Raw genomic sequence first — 23,958 nt, forward strand, 5'->3', positions numbered from 1 at the left:
CAAAGTGCTATCACAGCTCAAGGAGGTAACACAGACTAGTGTGTAAACCCTCATGTATGTGAAGTTCACTACCTGGAATCTTTTCACTGATGTTTGAGCATACATCTATAGCCTTATTTATGCTGTGTTATCCTAGTGTGGAACATGGTCAGTTATCACAGCTCAGCAAAGCCCTGGTACCTCCTTAAACTTGGCAATTTAAATCTGTAGCTGAGGCCTTAAACAACAACAACAACAACAACAAAAAGATAAATCATATAAGGCGGGCAGTGGCATGGGCTTGTGAACAGTCTTGACAGGGCAAGAAAGCCTCTCCCACTGTGTCCCAGTCCTCAGTCTGTAGTAGCAAGCTCTGTTTTTTTCTAAGAGGTGCAATAGGATCCACGCACCCAGCACATGTAGTATGAATAGCTTCTGAGAAAGAGCTTCAGGTTGGCAGAGTCCCTGGGTGGGTATTGACAGAGGCTCCTTGGTGCCTAAGAATTGCCCTGAAAAATAGTGAATTGGTCTCCACTGGTATAAAAATGGGTCCAGGTTTGGCTTTTGGTGCACAAGAGGCAAGCTTTCTTTGAGCAGACTGTCAGGAGAGCGCGCTAATGCCAAACGGAAATGCCGTTAAATGTGCTTTATCTCCAGGGTTCTTGCCTACCTTTGGGCCTGCCTGGATCAATCTCTATGGCTCAGCCAGGAATCACAGCCTCATGGATGACCACCAGGAACTTAATGAAGGTTTTGGAGAAGGGGCCTCCTTCAGGGGACGTCTCTTCATAGAGATTGCTGTGGAGATCCTTTCAGGAGGAGCCCGTGAGTCGAAGTTTTCAAGGGTTATCAAGGATATCAAATTGCCATCTAAAGACAAAGACTCCAAAGCAGCCAAAGGAAAAGACAAAACTGACAAAGCAGGAGAGGATGGAAAGTCAGCTTCTCCTTCAGATAAGACAAACTCAACTGAAGTGGAAGTCGAGCCATTTGATGTGCCTTCAGAGGTCAGTATGATATTAAGAGACTGATTAACATGTGTCCCTGTACCTCTGAGGACGGCTCTGACTTGTGTATTTGGCTTCTGGTCATGCAATACTGCTTTTACGTCTTGGTTCCATAGTCTTGGTATCTTCCCATAATCAAGCAACACATTAATATTAGCATTTTAAAAAAAACATTAATATAAAATAAAGCATTAATATGTATCTGTAACTGACAGGAAGTATCGCTTAGGACTCAGTTTCCATAAAACTTATTCTTCTGCCCTATTGCCCTTTCTGCACTAGCTGCATCCATGTGTTCCTACTACAGCCTTACAGGATGTAATACCTGCTAAATGGTAGAGAGCCAAGGGAATAAATTGTAATAATTAAGTCTGATTTCCTGCACTCATTTGAGAAAATTGGTAGTTGTTGATTGAAGTCAGTAGGGAAACACTGATGTAAAATTTCTGCAAGTGCAGAGAAATTCAAGTGCAGCCTAGATGGCTGCGTCTAACTTTCTTTCTTTAGTCCTGCATTTTCAGTGCAGATTTAGATTGGCTTAGCCTCAGCTGAAGTTAACCGATGTAAATTTACTACCTTCACCTGCTGTACGGATTTGCAACCTTGGAGGATCTGTGCTATGATGCTTTAACGAGGTTGTGCAGTTGTGGCAAACGTGGGCTCAGATGCTGAACCACTCTCTGATTCCTTGCTCCATCACATCACAGTCTGGGAGCAACAGCACATGGGTACATATAAAAGCTCTATTTTTTACCAAATAATTGGGAAGAAAAAATATTTTTTAACCAGTTTTCTTCCCCCTTCAGTACAGCATGCCACTGATCAAAATTTTGGCTTTTGTATTGGGAGTCTCACCTTAGTGCCTAAGGTAATTGTGTCCCTTAGTAGATCTGATTCTTGGTCTTCTGACTCCATCTCTACAAGTAAATAAAACACGAGAAATGGTTCTCTGATCTTGAGGTCTAGTCTTGTCAAGTGCTTTTTCTTAGACTGTGCCCCATCATTGCCTGCATGAGTGCTAGCTGGAACAGGTCAAGGAGTGTGTTAGCAGAGAAATGGTATGGGTAATTGTAAGCCAGTGTGCAAGCCTGTGCCCTGGTCTTGCTTTATATGCTTAAATAGCTGTAAATTGCCTTCGTCCCTCAGGTCTTCTCTGAAGATTGTAATAGACATGACATGAAAAGAAATTTATTTTCATATAGATTTTCCTTTATATAGAGGAGATCCATTTTTATGAGGCCTTCAGACAATATGGTTTTAGGTACTAGCTAAATACTCCAGGCAGGGGAACAAACCCTGCTGAAACACCAATAAATATTAATAATAGTAATAAGGATTCATTTTTGATAACTTCGCCTCAGTTTCAAATACAGAATGAGAAAAAGGCAACAACATAATGCAATGCTGCTTGATATTCTTTTGTTTTTGACATTCAGCAATATTTCTTGCTACAGTAGACACAGTAATTGTATTACGACTCTCTGAAAAGAAAAGCAGGAATGGGAGCCAGTACAAATAAGGCAAAAAAAGTTGCATAGTGCCTCTGAGACTGCAGAGGTAAATTACCGGGCCCCAAAGCTCAACTTTATTGACTGAGTCATTAAACATTTGTAATTTGCTTTCTTTATAATGTGTGGTGGATGTGTTGGTCATAAGCTCTGAGCCTCAGCTTTACTAGGCACACCACGCTCTAGGTTCGTGCTGAAAATAATCAAGGTGCAGAGAAGCTAACGCTACTCTGGAGCTGCAGTCTGCTTGTGGTGTTAACTTTGATTTGAGATGCTACTAATCCTTTCAGTGAAGACCTATGCTCCTTTGCTGTGTATAGCAAAGGGTTTTGTTTTTTTGTTTAAAATGAAGAGATCATGGGCTATGTCAAAAGCAGTTTCTGCTTTGCAAAAGGCAGGGAAACAAATATTCATGTACAGCTGATGTTTTATTCATTGCCTCACTGCTGCAAAAGACACTAGTTCTGATCTTGCCTGATGGGCTTCAGGAGATGAGTATTCGTGCTGTGAAATCAGTAGTATTTGCATCAGGTAGATTGTGGCAGTCAGGATGTGAATTTGAGGAGAACTCAAACGAAAAAATTCAGCTCGCTTGAGCTTAGTCTTGTCTTGGGACTAATAGCTTGTTTTGTTAATAACCCGAGAGCACTGGAGGTCTCAGCTAGCTTTCCTTGGATGGGTATCCAATAGGTTTATAAAGAGCCAAACTGAGTCTCAAAACTCCACAGAAGGTCATTACCCTTTTCAGGGTGTGCTTCTGTGTTGAGACTGTTTGGTTCCTGTGCTTCCACTTTCTGTGAAAAGCTGCAAACAGGGTTACCAGTTTCTGTGCTGTGATGCCAGGGAAGGTAAACAGCAAAGGACTGCTCCCCACACATGGAGAGCCTGCCTTTGTGCCTGTGGTTTAAAGCACAGAAGAATAAAAAAAAAATCAATGGCTGCTTGGTTTCAGTAGGCTTTTGCACAGGGCTGGCATCTAATAAAATGTGGATGCCAGAAATCTTAGTGTCTTACTGGTCTCACTGAGCATCCCTGAGCAAGGTCAATGTCTTGACAGTACAAACACAAGGGCAGTAGGTTACAGTCGTCCCCGGGGAAGTAGAGCTGGACAAGCACTCCCTTGCCTGGATGCATTAGCATGGTAGCATTTACTATCACAATGAAATGCTACACTTACTGCAAAATAACTTATCTCAGGATAGTGACATGTTGTTGCTGCTGCACTCAAAGAGAGCCCTTGAACTGCCGTAGGTTGAATGATGGTATAAGAATATGGGGATATACTGAAACCATTTAATATAGACTACTGGTGAGGTGGAGTATGAAGCGAGAGGTAATGACTTTTATGTGACCATCTGGCAGAGCTGGACGCTATTGATAAGACCAAAGTCATACAGATATTTTTTTTCTTTTTCTCTTTCTCTTTCTCTTTCTTTCTCTTTCTCTTTCTTTTTCTTTTTCTTCTTTCTTTTTTTTTCTTTTTCTTTCTCTTTTTTTCTTTTTCTTTTTCTTTTTCTTTTTCTTCTTTCTTCTTTCTTTTTTTTTTCTTTTTCTTTCTCTTTTTTCTTTTTCTTTTTCTTTTTCTTTTTCTTCTTTCTTCTTTCTTTTTTTTTCTTTTTCTTTCTCTTTTTTTCTTTTTCTTTTTCTTTTTCTTTTTCTTTTTCTTTTTTTTTCTTTTTCTTTTTCTTTTCCAATCAGAGCAGATTGTTAGAGTGATATTACTTCTCCCTACATATTGTGTCACTGAGCACCTCAGACTGATAGATGTACAACAGTAACACAGCTGCTAGAGACTTGTAAAGGCTCTGTGCTATAAAAAAGAGGAGAAGATAAAATAAATGTCTTTTTTTTTTTTCCTGCCTCCTTCTTCTCCAATAGATCTATGAAGAGAAAATTGAGGATTTCCTGCTCTTTGGGACATTTTTTGAAGCCACAATGATTGATAGGAAGGTTGGGGACAAGCCAATAACCTTTGAGGTTTCCGTTGGTAAGTGTGTTAAGCTCATCCCCAAAGCAGAGAGGAGGTCTTGACTGCAAGTGGACACTATGTGCTATTGACAGCTCTGTCTCAGGGTTCAGGCATCACCTTCAGAGCAGGGATTATAGGTTTGTGTTAAACTCTGATCATCATTTCCCTGGGTAGCATCATGCTTACTCCAGTCACTTAGCTGTCTCTACTCCCAGGTGCTCTGTATTAATACAAATTCTCCCACTCAATACACAGCGACTCACCCAGTATTTAGCCTCCAAATCTCCTGGGAGATCCAGCTGAAAAGGTTTATCTCAGGATGGCACTCATTCTGTAGTGCTCGTTGCAACTTGTCCCTGGCTGTGATGGAGCCTCTTTGCAGGGAGGATCTGTGTGAACCCTCTTGGCCAACCCTGCTGACCTACATGTGGGTTTGTGAGTGTGGCACAGGTGTTATTGTATAGCCAAGCCTTAAAATGAATGCACCAGCTTGCCCTGTGAGATCCTCCTGATGAGTCCTGTTCGCTTTCTGGGTAAAGCAGGGCAGTACTGCATGAGCAGCATCCTCATGTTGGAGCTGAATTGTCCCCAGGAGCAGAGTAAAGAAAAAAATAAGACGTTTTCATGAATGTTGACTGGATATTTTCACACCAGAAGAAATTTCCCCTGAGAGAGAAGCCAGAAATGGTCTTATTTCCCTTGCAGGGGTATGCTTATCTCTGTGTTAGAGTCCAAAAGCAGAGTAACACCCTGACACTTGCCATCTTAGTGCTTACATAAGTTGGTACACTCAATTGTAAGGGTATGTGTGCAGGGAGTTACTCTGACAAACAGAGAAATCAATGAGTGATATTGATTCATGCTGAAACTCAGCAGGAAGCAGAGCTAGGAATAACAAGAAACTCATGTACATAGTTGGGCAAGAAATGATACTGAGTCTTGTTGGAATTAATACTAAAGATGAGTCTGGCTCTGAACTCCGGACCTGAACATCTGTCAGTTATCTGTGCAGATGAAATTCAGATCCACATTTGGCAAATATCCATTATTTACGTGATGAGATGAACCTAAAATCCAGATTGTGATGTTGTATGGGGTGACTCAGCACACCCCTTTCCTGCAGTGAATGTTTTCTGCCTGTCTCTTATAAAATCTGTAATTACCACTCTGATGGATGCACCTCTTCCCCAGTGCTGATAACTGCCCTTTAAGGCAAAATCGTATCAGAGAAGATGGCTGTATTGTTAGCAGAGTTGTGTGGATTCAGGCATGAAGTTGGGGCCTCCAAGTATTGTTATTGCTGAAGGTCCCTCTGCAGCCCTACTTTGCAAAATTTTCTTGGCTGAAAATGAGCTTTAGCACTTCTGAGATCAGACTTTGTGATGATCATACACATGTTGTAAAGAAGAAATACAGTTGCTATTTAAATCAAACACACATAGAAGCTCCAGGATCTAGAAATATCAACAACAGTATTGGTTTTGCTTCTGAATTTCTTTATCAAAAGCAGAAGTTCCTTTTGTTTTCCTAGGGTCCAGCAAACAGAAAATCACACCACTCTGTGATACCCTAGGTACCTATTAGGTAGGGCTGGCAAGAAAGCCCTGTCCTGGAGTCTGAAAAGACATTGTGATAGACTTAAATTATTAGGACCTTTATATGCTGGGGAATGGCCAGAACAACTAATGAACATGGAGGGACAAAGATTTTTCACTTTGAATATTCTTCCTCTTTTAAAACCTCATTACCAACTCCAAGGCAGCCATCTCTTCACTTGTAATCCTATGTCTCTAGGTAACTTTGGTAGAGTTACTGATGGAGTGTCAGTGGGAGCTGGAGGGAAAAAGAAGGCACGTGGTGGAGAAGTGGAAGAAAGTCTGCTGCATGAGAAGGAGGATGAAATTTCTCATGACCTCGGAGTACCCTTGATATCCACCACACACCCTGAGAAGCCACTAATCACAGGTGGGAACAGGTGAGGATCTATGTTTTAAAGCGTCATCATGCACAACTCTGGTTACTATTTTATAATCCTGTGGGACTCATTAATTAACCCTGGCAGCATTAAACCAATTGTGTGAATTTAAGGCTTTCAAAAGTGGATGTTGTGCATCTTCAATCACATCTTTCATAACAGTAAATTTTCCAGCCTCCACTGAAGTGGATGGGCTACATGCCATTTTTCACTATATTCTGATTTTGGCGTTATGGGCTCTTGAACTTCTTGTTCTGATGTTTTTAAAAGGGCTGTGTTATGCTGATTATCATTTGGAAAGCTGTAAGAAAGAGTAAAACTCCTTCAGTGCTGTCCCTGGTTGAGGGTCCTATACCCTGATCACAAGTAGCATCCATCCAGTGATCAGCTCCAGAAGCAGAATAACACATCAAAAAAATTGACATCTGGCCAAGACAGAGACGGTTTCCCTGAACACTTTCCAGAGCTAATAATTATAGATGTAGACTTGAAAAGCAAGTAGTAACAAAAGTAGGAGGAAATAGTCCTCTTAAAATAAAGGATGGAGCAATGAATGAATACATGCAGAAGGCTTCTAAATGGCCTTGCTTATAAACAAAGTGTAAAGGTTTATTTCATTTCAAAGATACCAATAAAAATAAATATTTTCTTTGTTGCTTTGTTAGGTAGAACAATCCCTAATATAGCCAAGTGCCAAGACTAGATGGTATCTCTTTCTGTAGAAGGCCAGGCACTGCCAAGCATTTTACAGATATAAGGGCCAGGTGGGAAATTTGAACCTGTATCTGTTTGGTTTCTGGGCCTCCCTAAAGTTAAGAAGTACTTTCATCCTTTCCTGCAATTGGAGGTTCAGCCAGATTAAATAAGAGGCAGTGGAAAAAAAATGAAAATACCATAGTAGATTTCTTTTTTCTATAGCTAATAAATAAGTAAAAGGGGAAAAACAATGTTTATCAGAAAGATAGTTGCCTCTCCTCATTACCAGGATTGCATATTTGGGTACATGCTAGGTTATTATCCTCCATGAGAGACTTTGAGATTTTTAGTTTTTCCCTTAACAGAAATTCAGATTTAAAGAACTGTTGTAAAAGAATGAATCATTCTTCAAATCTACTATTTGCTTCTTGACTCTCTCCAATATTAGCCAAGTTTGCTCTCATTATGTGTCCCTGTTCCTCAAATTTATGTAAAATGCTGCATCTTTTTTTTTCCCTCCTGTGCTATCTAAAACAGTTTGGCCAGCCACAGATACCAAATAGAGTAGACTTTATGACTGTCACCTCATATTGGAATCTTACCGGTCTCATTGCTGGTTATTTTCAGTATTAATCAGTACTTAATGGCATACCAATATTTTAAATAAACTCGGTGGTTTTGAATCATAAATGAACAGCAGAAAACAATAACAAGAGTCCATTTTGGAGATTAAACCACTAGCTAATTAAAAGAGCATGCAGACCAATGAGACCTCTAATGTGGACACCATGAAATTGCCAGGAATTTTCCACATTTATATCAAAATGTATGGCATGGATAAGCTAACATGGAAAAAGTGGTTCCCCAAAATTCTCATAGAAGGAGTAATAAACTTCAGAGCTCAGTCTTCCATTTGAGTTATTTCATGACCATATAATTTTCTTAGTAAATCCCATGAAAGAACTCATGAGCTCTGTGAATTTCAGGTCAAGAAGTTCTGGCATTGAGAGATAGTTGAATTGTTCCTCCCTCTTATGAAAGCACCAAATTTTTGACTGTCCAAGACCTGTATAGCTCTACTGCTCACCAAATTTGACGTGTAATGCTCAACTTGCTGTAGGTTATTGAGGAGCAAGTATATTGGAAATTCTGTTTGTCTTTTGATATTCCATAGGACAATCGAATGATCTTAATCTATTTTTGAACAGAAAAAGTCTTATAAAAACCTATTAGGGTGTACTGAGTTTATGTGACAAGGACTTGGTAGTGGGGGGCTGCAGGAGGAGCCCAGCAGCTGCCCCATGTCATATCAGAGACAGCTCCAGCTGCTCCAAAAGGGACCTGCTGCTGGCTAGTGCTGAGCCAGTAAGTGATGCCGTTTGCATCTCTGTGAGAGCAGATTCAAAAAACTGAAAAAACAAAGCAATAACAACAACAACAACAAAAAACTGCTGCACAACAGCAGCTGGGAGAGTGAGGAGTCAGAAGCAGCCCTGCAGCCCCCAAGGTGAGTGCAGAAGGAGGGCAGGAGGTGCTCCAGGTGCTGGAGCTTAAGTACCACAGCCTCTCCCAGAGGAGAGGAAATGGAAAATGCAACCATTTTTTCTTCCAGCTGTGGGACACTGCGAAGAGTAGGAGGCTCAAGAGCTTTTATTCTTTATTATCTGGAGAATCAGTTTCAGTGGAGAAGTACTGAACAGTCACAAGATGAGTACACACCAGAAAAGAGCTCTGAGCTGCAGAGCATGTATTTGTGGCATTGGGTTGGAGCCATTCCCAGAAGAATGTAAAGCAGTTTATAGAGCTTGGTTTCCATTAAAAAGCTCTCCACTGTCCTGCTGTTACTAGCTGAAATGATGCAGCTTCTAGTGTTAAATCCAGTATGGCTAAGTGCGGTGTATCATAGCACTGTAGTATCATATAAAGGGAAGACATCAGGTGCTCATCAGACACATGCTTTTGATGTCGTGGCTGCCACAACTCTAATGAAAACACGAGGCTCTGTGCCAAGTGTGCATTAAAGTTTGCAGAGCCTCTGGTTGTGCTGGTGTCTTGCTCATTTTTTCAGTACAAGACCCTCTTTAAGTAAACACCAGAAGAAAGTAGCTCTGCAAAAAAGTCAATATGACAACTTGGCCCTGAGATAGAAATTGGGAAATGAGAGAGCAGCAGATGCATTTTATTGCTGAGTTGTTATGAGTTAGGTGTCACTTTTACTAAGCAGGGTCCTGTAGATCAGCTTCTGCCAAGACATGTCAATGTCTACTAGCCACTGTTTTCGAAAAAATGTCCCATGAAATGAAAGTGTCAGTGAGACTCTGTCCTGCCAGGCAGTGCAGTGCACAAAGCCATTGCTCTTAAAGAGGTGGTCAGGTTTTAATCTTTGCTCATTTTTCTGCTATACGTTGTACTCCTATTGCTTCCCATCATTAACACAATATTTCAGAGCTTCTCTGCGTGCCTCTTTGTGTAGCTTTTCTTCTACCCTGAAAAACATTGGAATTAGATCCACTGGCTTTAAGACTTTTCTTTTCAGGGTTCTCATAGAAAGCATGTGATCTTGTAAGTAAGTGATGCTTCTGTTTTTTCTTCCAATGTATTCACTGGATAGCACATATGAACACATCCTGTGGTGTCCTTGGTTTCTGTACTGTGAGAGAGCACCAAACATCTTTTCTTTCCATTGCCTCCCCCTGAACTCCTTTCTTACTTTTACAATCTGCTCTGCACTTTGTTTTCCTAGGAACTATCAGTACCTGCCGTACGATGAGAGGAAGCCCTGCATCTGTGTCAAGAGCTACTGGGGCAACCAGACCTTTCGTTTGTACTCCTCCAACACTCTCGAGAAAATGGCAGACCACCTGGTAAGTGGCAACCATACTCCCAGGCTCCGGCATTCAGCAGATCATGGCAGTGAGAGGTAAGGTTCCCCAAAACAGGTCCCCACAGTTTCACCCAGATTTATTTCTTACCATTCAGCCCTTTATCTTAGCTTGTGAGGACAGACTCCAGTTCTCAATGGTGACTGTAGGTGTTGGGCTAGGCCTCCTGTGCCTGCTGAAGTTTGAGAAGTTAACTCCAGCAGCTTGCTAAATGTAAGCAGTGGGGCTGCAAACAGAACCAAGGAGAATTATATAGCTTTTCCTCCCAGCTAGTGGAGAATGTTTCCTCTGACTGGTCTTCACCAAACTGAGGAAACAAAGCAGCTCCAAGCAATAGAAACGTGTTGGAAAGACGTTCATGCTGCTGGGGTCTTCTCTGCACACATAAAGCTTAGTGGTGTATCAAAGGTCCTGTTTTGTCACGTTGCAAACTCACCTGCCTCATTCTTGCTAGTCATATGGTGAATAATGGCATTACAGCACCGGCAGTATGACAAAGAACCCTTCTTTGCATAATAGCTTTTTCATGTGTTTTTCTTAGGAGGAATCATTAGAGCAAGTAAAGGATTTGATCAAGGTTTCAGAAATTGAATCTGAGGAGAAAATGAGGACGACCCTAAGTGATTTTATCAATCAGAGCAGGTAACTACATTTACTAAAGGAATACAGAAAATCAACTTTATATGTTGGCCACAAATTCAAGACTAGACAAGGAAACTGGTGATAAAAAAAATAATAAAATGTACAGTAAACTTACTGGGATGTATTTATTTTGCTATAAAAACAAAGGGCTTCCCAAATTGCAGTTTCTATTTACACAAAGAAAATATTTTATTGCTACTTTCAACATTCAGTATTGACAGGAGACTACTGCCAATCATTTCCATATTGTTTTGGCTTTCTGGACTCTAAGAATAGAACATGTGGTAATAAATAGGGTTTAATACAGTGTGTGATAGGCATACTGTAAAAATATGCAAGGTTAACATAAAGCAAAGGATTCCACATACTGGGATAAGTGCTCCAATGGGCTCCATGTCAGACACATGATTTGGCTCAGAATAGATATAAACCCTAACTTATTAATCCTGTTTTTATGAAGTATGGTCCAGAGATTCTGGACTCTATTCTTTGACTCCTATGGGTGCTCAGTATTTATTTTAGACAGAGAATTTCAGCCTGTCTTCTGGTTCATGTACTATAGCAGGCAGGGAGCATTTCATTTCAATGTATTTTAGCAACTCGCATAAAAACCAAACCATACCAAACAAACACACATTCAAAAAAACTGTTATTGTTGTGTCCTAGGGCCTTCATTACCGTTGCTGAAAAGAAGCCCAAAGGGTTGAACTACACTACTTTGGACAAAAAAAGACTCCTGTTGTTCAGGCAAGAACTGGTATGCATATTTTTTCTTTAAGCATTGATGCAATGATCTTAACTGAAAGCACACGGGTTGTATACATGTTAATTTATATTTGATTTCAACCGCAGTGGAATGCTTTATAATTAATATGAATATATTATCCATGAGCACTTTTTTTTGATAAAGCCTGCTGTGCTTAATAAAGAGTTGTAAGATATCCTGAAATCATTCAGAACATACTGTTTTTAAATAAAAATAAGACATAATAATAATGAGCATAATAATAATTTTTCTTTTCCATGCGTCTTAAAATGGGATGATGCTGAGTACTGTAGAATAATACCCAGTTAACATTGCTGTTCAGTAGAATAATACACAATTAACATTGCAATTTAATTATTGTGGTGGGGCTGAACTTCGACACTAGTAGGGTCTGGCATTTGATATTCCTGGACACTTAGAAGCAGACACCAGAATCAGTGTGGTCTCATGTATTCTAGTTTGTGTTTATTCTTCATTTCTGCATTTTAAAGTTTCCTTTGCATTTACCCTCCCTCAAGTGCTAGAGGGCTGTTAGTATAAGAGAGCATCTGGATTAGGCTGAACAGAGCACAAGAATCACTTGCACTTTTTTTTTTTTTTAAAGATTGTCTGTCTATTATCTATGAGGAGGTGTTTATGACCATCTTTTGGCAAAGTAGATATATAAAATAGGCCAGATGAGTCACTCCTTAAAAACATTTTTTTCTTCCTATTGTATATAAAGCAAGCTTTGAAATCCTACATTGCTGGGGTTTAAAAGTAGACAGGAGACCTGTTCCCAGTGAGGAAAGCCAGGATAGAGGATGCACCGTAGGATTCAGCTGGGTTTAAGCACCTAACTCCTCAGTGGGCAGTGAGGCCTTATTCACCTCCTAATGGGAAGCAGTGAGAAAAAATAAAAAAAGGGTGCAGCTCATCGAAATGTTCATTAGCTTTATTTATGGTTTGTAGCACAGAATTAGGTGGTACCTTCTTTCAGGATCAAAGCATTATATTTCCAGGTGGCAATCATGTGTTTCCTGAGACTTCCATAAATACAGTACACATACAGATAAGAGAGAAGGTGGGGTACATTCACAATTCTGTTTTTCAGCTCAAAAGAGTTAATCTCTTTCTGTTGTTTCTCTTTTTTTTTTTTTTAACTTGCATGTAAGACTCTTACTGTCTTCTGTGTCCAGTTCAAGCTACTTGATAATGCATACGAAATATACGTCTTTCCTGATTGCAGGAAGCATTGTCCAATGATGCCAAGGGAATTGTTCAGCAGCAGAAAAAGATGTCACTGGATGAAATGATACGTGAGACTCAGACATTTATAGATAAAATTCGATTCTTGGTTGATGAGGTAATCCATACAGAAATTCAGATAAATTCACAATTTGATTTTCATAATGCAGTGTGAATAATAAGTCCTGACTTGGTTATCCAGAGTTCTCCTTTGGATATCTGGCCCCAATTGTTTTGCAATTCATGGAGCTGTTAACACACTAGGGTAGGAAACAGTGGGCTTAGTGGTATGGAGTGGATGTGGTCCAGAGTGTTGGTAGTTGTTTAAAAAAAAAGTCCTGCCCTGGTGGTTTGGAGACAGCCTGCTTTCTGATCTGAATTCATGTCCTTGCTTGTATGGGCATAGTGATTTGGACTAGTATGAACTCAGGGATCTCTTTATTATACTTGACTGTGCAGACACTGTTTAGACATACTATTAAGCCTGATAATAACAGAAGAACAACTGTATTTGGTCAGGCCAAAATCCAGCCAGTCAAGTGTTCTCTTTCTGCAAACTGTCTGTGCTAGCAAACCAAACAGGGCTATGGATATTCCTGGGCTCAGGGAGTGAGTGCCACAGACTGGCATGGTTTGCATCTTACAGCCAAATTGTCTTCCTACCCAAAACCTAGTGCCTTCTGGACTCCTAGTGCCACCTGAGAACAGTCTCTGGGCTGTTCTTTGCTTTGAACCATACTTAGGCTTTGCTTGGGGAAATGCTCTTCAGGGCAGGGCAAGGCTCCATGGAGCATCATCACAAGCAGAATAGATGATGGGATACCAGTGCTTGAGTTTGGCCCTGGTCCTTTTTGTTTTGCTTGTAAAGGTGAAGTTGGTAACATTTCCATGGTGGATACTTTCAGCTTACACAGTTCGTGGGTAAGTGGCTTCCTGAGACGGTCATACCTGGATTTTTAGCTGTAATTTCCCCTGAAATGATCTGCAGAGTGGGTGCTCCTTAATCACAGCACGAAGCTCTTTACTTTCAGCTGTGCTTGGGAATGGAAGTTTGGATTGCAAAGTACGAAGTGACAGCCTCTTTTATTCAGGATATATATCTGCCACTTCACAAGAGAGGTGGGGAATCAGCTCTTGGTAGGCTGTTTTAACAAAAAAGATACGGTGGTGGCTTACAGAAAGAATGCAGTTTTAGTTCAGTATTCCTTGTTGTTTAAAGCCGCAGAATACAGTGCCCGATGTGTTCATCTGGATGCTCAGCAACAACAAGAGAGTTGCATATGCAAGAGTCCCGGCAAAACACATACTCTATTCCCCAGAGGAAGAGCAGAGAGGCAAGGACTGTGGGAAGATTAAAACCCATTTCCTGAAAGTAAGTTTGGGGCATTCTGTGAACACAGGTAATGACTGAGGAGCCCTTGGTATTCAAGTTTCACACAGGGATTGTATTTTACAAATCTATCTTTTTAATGTACTAAAAATGTGTACATGTTTATATATGCCATCTGGTAATACTTACTTCTCCTATTTATGCTTGTCCTTATTGAAGTACTGTATTATTGCCCTGCTTTTGGTGCCTGAGTGATTCATTCCTCTACGACTTGTTAGAGCAAGTTTATAGCATTGTTTATCTATAGCTATATAAGTAAACAGATAGCAGAGGTGCAGCCTCTTTGCTGGCAAAGACGTCAGAGTGCAGCACATGGAAGACTGGGAGGAGACTGGTAAGAGCTCAGCATGCATGCAACTCAGATAGCAAAGGAACATAGATATTCAGAGCTAACATAGCAACTGACTATGTTTGCTATTTAAAATGTGCCTAGGTTTGTGCAATATTTATCTAAAATATTGTTCTGGGGTTATTCATCTTGAAGGAATATCTTAGTGAATATTATATGCCTACAAAGGCAGAGTGACCAGCGGTGGAATATTATGCAGTGGAATTATTACTATGGCCAGAAAGAAAAGTCTGAACACACCAGGCAATAGCAATGGCGTTTAATGACTTTTTAGTGGTTTTTCACCTGGAGCAGCTGGGAGCACTCCCGTAAAGCATAGCTAAAGAGAGGACAGAAATATCTAAGCCTCTGATAATTGCCATAGGTATCTGTTAAGCACGGTGCTATCTGCCTGCATAAACAAACAAATCAACTAAACAAACATAATTCATCCTGCAGGCCCTACAATATCAAGAATTACCTTGTGAACCGGTAACTAAACACTGAGCTAAGTGGAACTAGATGTAGTGGGAGAGGAGAGTAAGGAAATATTTGTATTGTTTGTCAAGACCAGTAACGTTTTATACTGGAATATGTTTTCTGACCTACCTGATGAGGTAATATTTTTAGGAGTACATGGGACTAGCTATTGGAGACCAGCAAAACTGCATGAACTGTGAAGTGGGTTGAAGTCTAGGAAAAGTAGGATATCAGCTAGCACTGGCATGCTTACAGCTATCAGTTAGTCTGCACAAACACTATGCCATTTATGCAGACTTTCAACCAACTACTTGTCTCCTCCCTAAGAATCACAGAATTTTCTTGTGCTGAATGAGTCTCAGGGCCACTCACTGTGGAGATATTGGTGTATCAGTTCAGTGAATGCTCCTTTATTTTTGTAGTTTACTCTGCTTTCATAGGACTCAGCATCCAGCCAGCCCTCTTTCTAGAGCTTGTTGGTAATGGGTGGATTTTTTTTTCTTCAGCTACCAGGCAAGCGCCCATTGGGCTGGACTGTGCAGGCAAAGGTGGACATTTACCTATGGCTTGGACCTGCCAGCTATGCCCGCAGCATCATGGAGAATTTGCCTGTAGGGTATGAAACTGAAATACCATCCAACACCAGCTCAGAGCACAGCATGGTGCCCTCACCTGCCTGCCTGCGGTATAAAAGTAAGGCACTGTTTCTTCTCCATAGTAGCAATGTAAGAGGGCTTGTAAGAGCCAGGTAGCCCCAAAAGCTCTAATTCAGAAGGTTGTAAGACCTCTGTTTAAAGTAGTTGCTATAAGAGAATCACAACTCAGCAAATTTTAATTAGCAAAAGTTCATTTTGTTGTCAAGTCCTCAATCCTGCTGCTGCCTCTTTGCAGGTGTCAGGGACAGGAAGCACCTGTTTTCTTACACTTTCACTTCCCTGTGCCATGGGTCTGTCTCCTTGTGATGAGGAGAGATAAAAACTGCCAGTTAACAACCTTACAGTAAGGACATCGATTTTAAGTGAATCCAGAAATCTTACACAAACTTCTGAGTGTTTCAGGTGTTTCGTTAGTGAGACAGCACTAGCAACAGTTCCCTTTGTCAGATCTCAGTTGGATGACAGGTGGTGGATCTTCCCCTCCTGTCCATGTGCTGCTTCATTTCTGTGAGTCTGATATTACTGTTTTCTTTGCAATGATGTAGCCACGCACCTCTTCCAGCTGAGAGCCCACATGTATCAGGCAAGGGGGCTCATTGCAGCTGACAGCACTGGACTTTCCGATCCTTTTGCAAAAGTTACTTTCACATCATACTGCCAGACCACAAAGGTAAGTTGCAAAATCCCTTGCAGTAAATGGAAACACAGTTTGGTTGGTTGTTTTTTGTTGAATTAAGCTATGAAAAGGAAAAATATTGTTTTTGCAAGGAGGTGCCTAGCACAAAAAGTTGGCCACCTGCTGTTAAAAGGCAACCCCTGACAGTCCACTGCAAGCAAAGCAAAAGTGTTGGTGTAGCCTACTACTCAACATGAGGTGCAGTAATACTTGTTTATTCTAGCTCTTTCAGACATTATATTCTCTGGGGCTTCTGGGCCTTTGCAGCAAGTGAATTACCTTTCTCTACTTATTTTTCTATATATTTTCAGTTTGGGCCATTTTCATCGCTTGTTGTGAGGGTGAACCCTACAGTTCTCTTTCCTTATAGGCTGAGTGCAATGACTGAGCAAAGAGTGAAGACCACCTTTATATAACTTCTGTAGCTGTGCAAGTCAGCACGGCTCTTTGCAGCGGAATTCAGTTCTCAAGGATCACTTTAGAATGGCAAAGCTGAAATAAGCAGAAAGCAGAGGTGTGAGACCTTCTGCACCCCTTCGCACACTGCAAAAATGTGCCCATAGCAAGTGGTCCCACATCTTGTGGTGGTTTTACCCAGCTGGGCAGCTGAGCTCCACCACAACCGCTCTCTCACTCCCCCTCCTGAAAGGGAAAGGGGGAGAAAATATGATGGAAAGGGCTCAAGGGTTGATGTAAGGACAAGGAGATCACTCAACAATTATCGTCACAGGCAAAACAGACTCAACATAGGGAGATTAATAAAATTTGTTACCTATTACTAACAGACTAGAACAGCGAGAAACCAAAAAAACTCAAAACACCTTCCCCCCATCCACCCTCTTCCACCTCCTCCCCCCGAGCGGCGCAGGGGAACGGGGAATGGGGGCTGCAGTCAGGTTATAGCACTTTGTCTCTGCTGCTCCTTCATGGTCACTCTGCCCCTGCCAAACTGATTCTGCGGGGGCTGCCCACAGGCAGCAGCTCTTCAACAACTGCTCCCACACGGCTCCGTACCACGGGGTCCATCCCCCCGGAGAAAACTGCTCCAGCACGGGTCACCCACGGGCGGCAGCTCCCCCCACACCCCCTGCTCCTGCGTGGGCTCCTCTCCACGGGCTGCAGCTCCGGCCCGGGGCCTGCTCCTGCGGGGGCTCTCCATGGGCCGCAGCCTCCTCCAGGCCACATCCACCTGCTCCACCGGGGGCTCCTCCACGGGCTGAAGCGTGGAGATCTGCTCCGTGTGGGACCCATGGGCTGCAGGGGGACAGCCTGCTCCACCAGGGGCCTCTCCACAGGCCACAGGGGAACTGCTGCTGCCTGCCTGGAGCACCTCCTGCCCTCCTGCTGCACTCACCTTGGGGGCTGCAGGGCTGGTTCTCACTCTTCTCTCTCTCAGATGCTGTTGTGCAGCAGTTTTTTGTTTTTTTTTTTTTGCATTTCTTAAGTCTGCTCTCCCAGAGGCACAAACATCACTTATTGGCTCAGCTCTGGCCAGCAGCGGGTCCCTTTTGGAGCTGGCCGGAGCTGGCTCTTATCTAACATGGGGCAGCTGCTGGGCTCTGCTCACAGAGGCCACGCCTGCAGCCCACTGCTACCAAAACCTTGCCACGTAAACCCAATATACATCTCCCTCAGATATTTTTGGAGGCAAATGGTTGTCTGTGGGCATTGATGGGGCCTATAAAGAGAAAGGGGAACTTTTACCCATAACATGAAAACTGATTTTCAGAGGTTTTGAGCCTTCTAAAACTATCTTAGTGGGGCTTAGAGTTCTAAAACCTTGGACACAAGCAAACCATCATTTGGGATGTCACCAGCACATCCACACTTCCTGATGAAGCACTCCCAATCAAGCAATTTATAGTATATTAAACATTTCCTTTCTTTCATTAGATCATTTCTCAGACGTTGTCCCCCACCTGGAACCAGATGCTGCTCTTCAACGGCATTGTGCTTCATGGGGATGGACAGGAAATCGCTCAGTTTCCCCCAGAGATTGTCATCGAGCTGTATGACGATGATGCAGTGGTAAACTTGAAATCCTTCTTAGTAAAGGCTGTTGCATCTTTCTGTCAGTGTAAAGGCAAAGCTGTGTCACTGAGTAGGCATTAAAAGGAAAATTGTCAAGCAACATGGATAACCTTGATGAATGGAGCTCAGTGTTACAACGATTTGCAGTTTAATGTCTGAAATCAGCCCTGAGACTTAACCTTTTGTCCTTGCAAAGCTGTGGCCCTGTTTTTCCCAAGTGAATACTGTCCCCAAAGACTGACTTAGAAGCATCTTCTCCCCCACTTTCCTTGCACACGACTGTCAATATTGTTCTCTGTGGAGACATGGATTTATCTCTGGCCTTGCATTTTTCTTTGCTGTTTACTTCAGGAAAAGGGTGGGCTTTCTGTTTATTTGTTTGTTTGTTTGTTTGTTTTTCCACAAATATTCTAGGCTTTGCATCATCTTGGCTTCATATGCATTCCACACCTGTGTTCTCCTTTATTTAGGGTAAAGCAGAATATATTGGGTCTACAGTGGCTGCCCCTGTGGTGAGGCTTGCTGACCAAAAATATGAACCACCTAAACTCTCTTACCACCCAGTGTATTGTGGAAATCTTTCTGGAGGAGATCTTCTTGCTGCATTTGAGCTTTTGGAGGTAAACTAGACCTTCTGGACCATTAGTCTTTTACACCATGGGAATTAGTGTGAACTGCAACTGGAGCAGGATCATTCTGCTGTTGTACCTCTTAGTCCCCATGCAGTCTGCGTCATTCCTAGTTGCCATCGTGCCAGGAGAAGAGGGGACACTGCTGATGTGCAAACAACAGCAAACCTCTCACATGCTGTGTGTGTCATTTACCCTTTACTTACCCTGCTCTAAATTGGGCTCCGGTTTAAGAAACAGTGATGAAACTACCATCGCCGTTGCAATGCCCTACTCTTTGGACTTAAACAACTTCAAAAATCTCTCATTATTTCTCTGTCCCTTAGAAGAAGAGAGCTGTGAATAACATTAATTGGATAAGGAAAACCCAGTTTTTAGATACCCGTAACGTATTAGGAGAAATATTACACTGGTTTCCCACTGTGAGACAAAAGGCAAATTTGGCATACCTCTGGGGCTAGCCGAGCAGATGCACGAGTAGAATGTAAGGTGTCTGGACTTTCAGGCCCCAGCAGTATTTGCAGAGCCACCACTTCTCTGCACTAAAAAACTATGACAATTTATTCTGAAATCAGAACTGGTAAAAATGTTTCACTCTGTGACACATTTTACAGTTATTCCCAGGATAAAATGGGCTTTTAAGCATGATAGGCTAATTATGTTCTTGATGAAACCCTGCAATATGACACCATGGGGACACACAGGGGACCTCATTAGGGTGGATACCTAGGGGTAGAGTCTACTACCTTAGCCATAATTTTCCCTCTTTTTTATTGAAATCTTTGTGAACAAAGGGAGCAGTGTATTTTGTTTTGCTGTCTTATGGGACTAGGGAAGCAGCACTACTTTTGGGATATATCCAAATATACCCCTAAGACTTCTCCAGAGAGTTGAAAAGAATTGTAAGTAAAGACCCTGTAGTCCTCCTGTTCATCCTGTTCATACTGTATGTTATTCTTTACAGTGACAACACTCTAGAGCATCTCACATGGCAGATATTAGCAATGTGGACATGAAAGAAATTTTCAGAAAAAATGCATATAAACATCTGCAAGGTTTCAAAGCACTTCTGGAGCTGTTGTGCGAGTGGTTCCTTCCAATAATATGGAATTTCTGAGGGTGGAAATGAATACCTCTAATGACTAATTCATTCTCTTCTTCCAAGCCCATAACCCTTCCTGTGACAAACCGTGCTCAATAACTCTGAGCTGCAGGTACCATTTGGTTCAGTTGAAGAAGCAGGGTGTGAAAAGTCAGCACTTGTTTCTCAAAATGAATGCTGTTATGCTGGGTCAGTGCTAGAGATCTAACCCAGTTCTTATAATGCAGTATCCTGGAATTTAGAAAAATATTAGACTAAAATAATATAGATTAATGGATACTAGAAGTCTTGATTTTGCTCAAGGTGGGCTCAAGATTTACTTTTTTTTTTTTTTTAAATCAAAAGAAAAAAGTCCCTTTGAAAATATACCTTGTAGGTATTCTCCTTTGCTTTCGTTTTAATTGTGTTAGATCATTCTTCACCTCTTTTTCTGTGTAGTTTCACTGTGGCCACGAAGCAAAATCCTTGCTGAGTTACACCAGGCTGAATACCACCACTGAAATGAGTGGAATTTCATGGTGTAATACAGAAACACTCAATTTCACTAGAAGTTGTTGAATCTTGGAAAACTCCAGTACATTGCAAGATACCTGTAACGTTTCCTGTGTAACATGTTCCAGGTGACCCTACTTGAGCAGGGGGGTTGGACTAGATGATCTCTGGAGTCTTCCTCTCCTGAGTGGAGTCTTTGGGCAACAAAGTTTTTCTCATAGCTAGTGGACCAGTTTAGAAATTATTTTCAAAAGTCACTGTAGCCTGCAGATGAACATACTTTTCTTAGTCATCTGTCATCAGTCCCCAAGTCAGATAGCACAATAAAATTGGGTACCATGAGAGTCAAATTATACGTGGGGATGTGATATCTTGTATGTGGTCTGGTTCAGATGGTCTTTGCCTCTTATCCATTTACTCTTTTATATTACTAGTTAAAGTTCTTTCATAGTACTGGTTAATCTATTATGGGGGTACATTTTTGGAGTGTCTAATGTCAATTAATACAGAGGGAGAAAATGTGAAGTGAATATAATTAAATCCAAACAGCTGGCTTTTTAGACAGGCTGGTATCTTTCACAAAGTTATGTGTTTCTGTTTGGCTTTTTAAACAGCATCACAGAGGTGGCTGATAGAAACCAGATACACTGAGGAACAACAAAACTAGACCTAAATTTTTGGCCTTAAGTTCCACGAAGTCTATTCAAAGAATTGCTTCAGATTCTTACTGATAAGGGGCCATAAACATGTTCCTGTGATTTATTGCTGTTAATTATGTTATTACTAGCATATGCTGCAGGTGCTATGCTAGAAGACACGTTTTCCACCCATCTCCTCTTACACCTACAAAATCCTCGGAACAAATCCCTTCTCCCTAATGCTAATGAAACTCCCACACAACAGTACACAGCTGTATAGGCAGATGGCCTAGTTAAAAGAAGTGGAAGAGTTCAAGTTTACAGGTCCGTTGAGAGCTGTCTCTCAATGCTTCCCCTTTCAGCAGTGACAAGTTAGCTCAGGAACGATGAAGCTCTCCAGAAGGTGTGTTTCTTTTCCCCAGAACTGTATGTGCAGTGCACTTTAGGTGCTGTGTTTTGTGAGAAAGCCAAGGGGCGCTTTGCTTGCAGGTTGTTAGTTTACCTGTGAAGCCAATGATCCTACTGCTGTCTGCTAGCACAGCCCGAGCTTCTGGTAGGAGTGGTCATCAGGCCCCGACTTTGACTGCTGTATGTAGGAATGTACTAAATCAGGTCAGGCTTCAGATCTGCCCTGCATGGGATGAGAAGGTCATAAATGTACTGCAGAGAATTAGGAAGGGGTTGGGAAATATAAGCAGGGAGCTTTCCAACAGAAGGTGAACCAAACCAGCAGCAGAGCCTGGAGTGTGACAAGAGGTGAAGGGCAGTGAGATGGTGAAGCCTCAGAGCTGTGGTGGAGCATGTTCTGCTCCCACCCACCTGGCACGGGGAGCTTGTGTATACCCGAGTAAGCTCCTGAACGTGGGGCAGACTTATATGCCATCACACATGAAGAGCATAAGTGCCGCCTGCAGCAAGATTTTAGTAGCTGCACTGAGAAGATCCATCCCTGATGCTGGAGATATGATTCACAAGTTCTCAAATGCTGACAGCATCCAGTGGTGCAGGACTGCTATTCCCAAATATAATGCAGCTGAAGAGCTCTGGCATGTCTGGCTGGCAAATGTACTATTTAACTCGTGTACTGTCTGTTCACCAGTCTTATTTAACTAGAATCAGATCTAGAATTTGTCTGTGAAAGTCTTCTAAGCAGTTTTGTTCAGGATTTGTGTTAAATAGAATTACCGTGCTTTCTGTTCTTCGTAAATTAAATTACCATGCTTCAATACGTGCCTGTCTGTAGGGCAGACTACATCCTGCTGGGGCAACAGGGACTATTTTTTCAGCAAGGTACATAACCCCAATCTATTGAACATACTTCCTGCCAAGTGTATTAACATCACAGCAGGACAGACCACGGTCCAAGTCACATTACACCTGTCTGCTCTGTAATGTGTCTTGCGAAACTGCATTAAATTGGTGTTCAATACACCGTTCACAGATACTTCTGATACAGTTTTTATTCTTCCAAAAACTGTCCTGATCCTTGACTGCTAAATTTTTCAGATTCCTGATTCTGATCCAGACAGGCTTCCCCCAGTGGATCCACCAGATGTTTCCCAGATTTACCCGGTCCCAGCCAACATCCGACCTGTTTTAAGCAAGTACAGAGTGGAGGTGAGCTACCTAGAGTATTTCCATTTCCAAATGTCTGCTTCTTTTACTCTGTTACTGGACTATAAAGTTTTAATTATGTGTGATGATAATCTTAAAATTCTAATCCATAGGAATGATGTAAAAATAACATTTGGATCCCAAAATATACTGATAAGCTCAGATCAAAGTGATTCTCTAAGGCTGGGCAAGTGAGGCAGTGCTTCCACCTGAGACCAGCAGAGGCTACTTGTCAGTCCTGGCCTGCTAGGAAGGGACTGCTCCCATGGCAGAGTGAGGCTGAGGGACCTGCTTCCCCTCACTTGTTCTCAGTGCAGTCCAGGAAGATGGCTGCAGGAGATGGAGGCCTTCCCCTTGTAACTGACCTCACTGGAGGTGATGTTCAGCATTGGCCATCTCCCAGGCTTTTTTTGGGGGGGTCCCAAATTTCATCCAACCAATGTCTCCTGCCTGTTTGCAAACGATCGCACTTTCTCTGCCCACTTTGTGCAACTGGTGTTTCTCTGCCCACCACAGGTCCTGTTCTGGGGTGTTCGAGAGCTGAAGAAAGTCCAGCTTCTTTCTGTAGATCGCCCCCAGGTTTTCATCGAGTGTGCAGGGAAAGGAGTGAAATCCTCTGTCATCCAGAGCTACAAGAAAAATCCCAATTTCAATGTCCTTGCAGATTGGTTTGAAGTGGTATGTACAGTATACTACTTCTTGCCTGTCTATTCTCTGTTTCGGCTAGGCAAGGTGTTAATTACTATTTTCCCTCTTTTTCTGTCAAATCATTTCCTCCGTGTCTTGTGTAAATGCTATGGGACATCAGTTCTTATGTGAAAAGCTCATGGTTTGAAGATGTTCTAAAAGAATTCTACTACAAATGCATGATAAAAGAAGGCGATGTTCCTCGTGCTATGTCCCAAATAGGCAAAGAAATATGTTGCAACCAGGTTTTTACTGATAGGTTGGAACTTGTTGCTAAATAACAGGGCTGTTTTTAGTATTCTTTTTTTCCTCATCTCCCATTTTGCAAGGTAAAGCTCAGTTTCCTTTATTTTCTTTCAATTCTCTGAATTTCCCCTAGAGTGTTACTGTTCTATTAAGAAGATCAATCATTTCTGGCTCATGAGCTCTGGACCTTTTCACATTGTAACCCTTACTGTTACGGACTGGTAATTTAATTATTACCTGTTTCTTGGGTTATGAGAGCTATTAGTTTCACTGGACAAAGGCCAACATCAGAAAAAAATATCCATCTGATTTGCTCTACTTGGCAACATTAACAGAGG

At 41.9% G+C, this 23,958-nt stretch overlaps 1 protein-coding gene across 1 annotated transcript in view; it reads left to right on the forward strand.

Moving 5' to 3' along the window:
• FER1L6 (fer-1 like family member 6) overlaps positions 1-23,958 on the forward strand; it is a 67,200-nt gene that overhangs the window by 16,934 nt on the left and 26,308 nt on the right. Inside the window, 14 exon segments of the mRNA XM_035556235.1 lie at positions 637-986; positions 4,373-4,481; positions 6,258-6,438; positions 9,878-9,998; positions 10,558-10,658; positions 11,325-11,415; positions 12,653-12,769; positions 13,871-14,023; positions 15,356-15,542; positions 16,051-16,175; positions 18,075-18,209; positions 18,683-18,832; positions 22,580-22,690; positions 23,204-23,365. Coding sequence (XP_035412128.1) covers positions 637-986; positions 4,373-4,481; positions 6,258-6,438; positions 9,878-9,998; positions 10,558-10,658; positions 11,325-11,415; positions 12,653-12,769; positions 13,871-14,023; positions 15,356-15,542; positions 16,051-16,175; positions 18,075-18,209; positions 18,683-18,832; positions 22,580-22,690; positions 23,204-23,365 — 2,093 coding nt within the window.

The sequence above is a fragment of the Cygnus atratus genome, chromosome 2 (genome assembly GCF_013377495.2).
Source record: "Cygnus atratus isolate AKBS03 ecotype Queensland, Australia chromosome 2, CAtr_DNAZoo_HiC_assembly, whole genome shotgun sequence".
In the NCBI taxonomy this organism is placed as follows: domain Eukaryota; kingdom Metazoa; phylum Chordata; class Aves; order Anseriformes; family Anatidae; genus Cygnus; species Cygnus atratus.